We start from the raw sequence: 1,689 nt of genomic DNA on the forward strand, positions 1-1,689 counted from the left end.
CGAGGGAGTTCGTTCAAGTTACACGTTTCTTCGATAAACGTGGCCGCCGAGGGCGAGGCAGCTATCGGGGGCGATAACCGAGCCTAACCGATAACAACAGAGGGCGCCTCTGTTGGGGGCACGAAAGGGGTGTTGTGCAGCACCGTCGTTGGGTCCGTTAGAGCCGCGGGCGCTGGGGCCAATGAGCGCACTGCGGGGCTAGGAGAAGCGAGGTCATTACTCATCGCCTCTAACGGAGGACCAAGTGGGTTGGTGGTGGACGGGGAAGGTCGATGATGCGATGATGGCGTAGTTGTTCGACGCACCACAATCGAATAAAGCAGAGAACCTGGCAGGGAAGCCAGGCACGACAAGTTCCAAACAAATAATTTTGTTGGGTTGGAGGCCAACACGACACAGAAGAAGGTCTGTGTCTGAGGCTAGGTCCTGAGAGTGTGTCAGCAAGCCACACACCTCCAAAGGACCTAGGGTGTCCCCAGTAGGTGGCATGGCGCCTACTGGGAGGGACCGTTTCCCGCCGCACTGGAGCTCGGAGCGGGGCGGAATAGCGGACGTGAGCCACCATGGTGTTCACGATTGAAGCGGTTAGGTGGACCGTTCGGAGGGCGATGCGAAGGGGTATCAGGCGCGGCACGGGAGGAACCGTGTGTGGGAGGAGCGGCTGACACCACACGGCAAGGGGCCGGGCATGCGCGGCAGAACTGTCCCGGGCGACCGCAATTGAAACACGTGCGGTCGTCCGATGCCTGGGCAATCATGGAGACATCCATGTCGGAGGACGTCGCGCGTACGTGCGCGAAGGAGAAGGAAAATAATTCCGAAAGCTCGATTCGGACGGCTTCTTGGAAGGTGTCCGGGTAGGCGCGAAACAGCTGTGTGCGCGTCGGGCCTTGGTTGAGACCGTCCATGAAAACGATCACCCGTAGGTGCTCCGGGAGTGACACTTCATCATTAATATTCGCAGCCAAGAAGCGAAGATCACGAAGGGAGCATTTCCCTTGCTTGCAAACCAGATATTGCGAGCGATAACGAAAGTCGCTGTTGGGTGGCAGGGACATTGCCTTCAGTTCGGTCTCAAAGACCGCGAAAGATGGGAAGCAGTGGCGGTCTGTCAAGCGTTTAGAGAACGCCCAATCTTCTGTACAACCCTTCAAATGCGACATCGCAAAAGCGACTCCGCTCCGCCGACTTGGCAACATACAGCTTAATCGACTTCAGGCGAGAAGGCCATGACGTTGCCGACTCCGAAGCGCGCGTGAGGCGCGCAATCTCATCGTGAGCAATGCGCAGGGAATATTCGAGGAGGCGACCATGTGACGTCATGGTGGAGGTTTGTTCTTCAAGGGATGCAATTTTCTGGCGAGCGAAGCGAAGAGAATATTCAAGGTATCGCCCGTGCGAAGACATTTGGGTGACTTGTTCCTCCAATGCCTTCTGGGCGGCCGTAGCTTCAGCGACCGAGAGATCAATCGTGCTACCGATGCCTTCCACAAGGCGAGTTTGGTAATCGGGAGCCATCCCGCCAAGGAGTAGCGCGGTATCGTTGTCGGCAAAATCGCGACGCAAAAGTGCGAGGACCGCCTGATGGGGTGCGGTGTTGGTGGTGGACATAATGTTGGTCGACTGGACGAACGTGGAGTGCTACCAGGTGTGAGCGTGCGCAGAGGAATACGCAGAAGATGGTAGAAT

At 57.3% G+C, this 1,689-nt stretch overlaps 1 protein-coding gene across 1 annotated transcript; it reads right to left on the reverse strand.

Annotated features, from left to right (window-relative positions):
• Nucleotides 1–1,119: 1,119 nt before the first annotated feature.
• H257_19490 (hypothetical protein) lies at nt 1,120–1,581 on the reverse strand (the record flags this gene model as incomplete). The annotated part of the gene is made up of 1 exon (XM_009848631.1): nt 1,120–1,581. A coding segment is annotated over one exon (462 nt), but the record flags the coding sequence as incomplete, so codon positions are not given.
• Nucleotides 1,582–1,689: the final 108 nt, after the last annotated feature.

Source organism: Aphanomyces astaci (genome assembly GCF_000520075.1).
Source record: "Aphanomyces astaci strain APO3 unplaced genomic scaffold supercont1.686, whole genome shotgun sequence".
NCBI lineage: Eukaryota > Oomycota > Saprolegniomycetes > Saprolegniales > Verrucalvaceae > Aphanomyces > Aphanomyces astaci.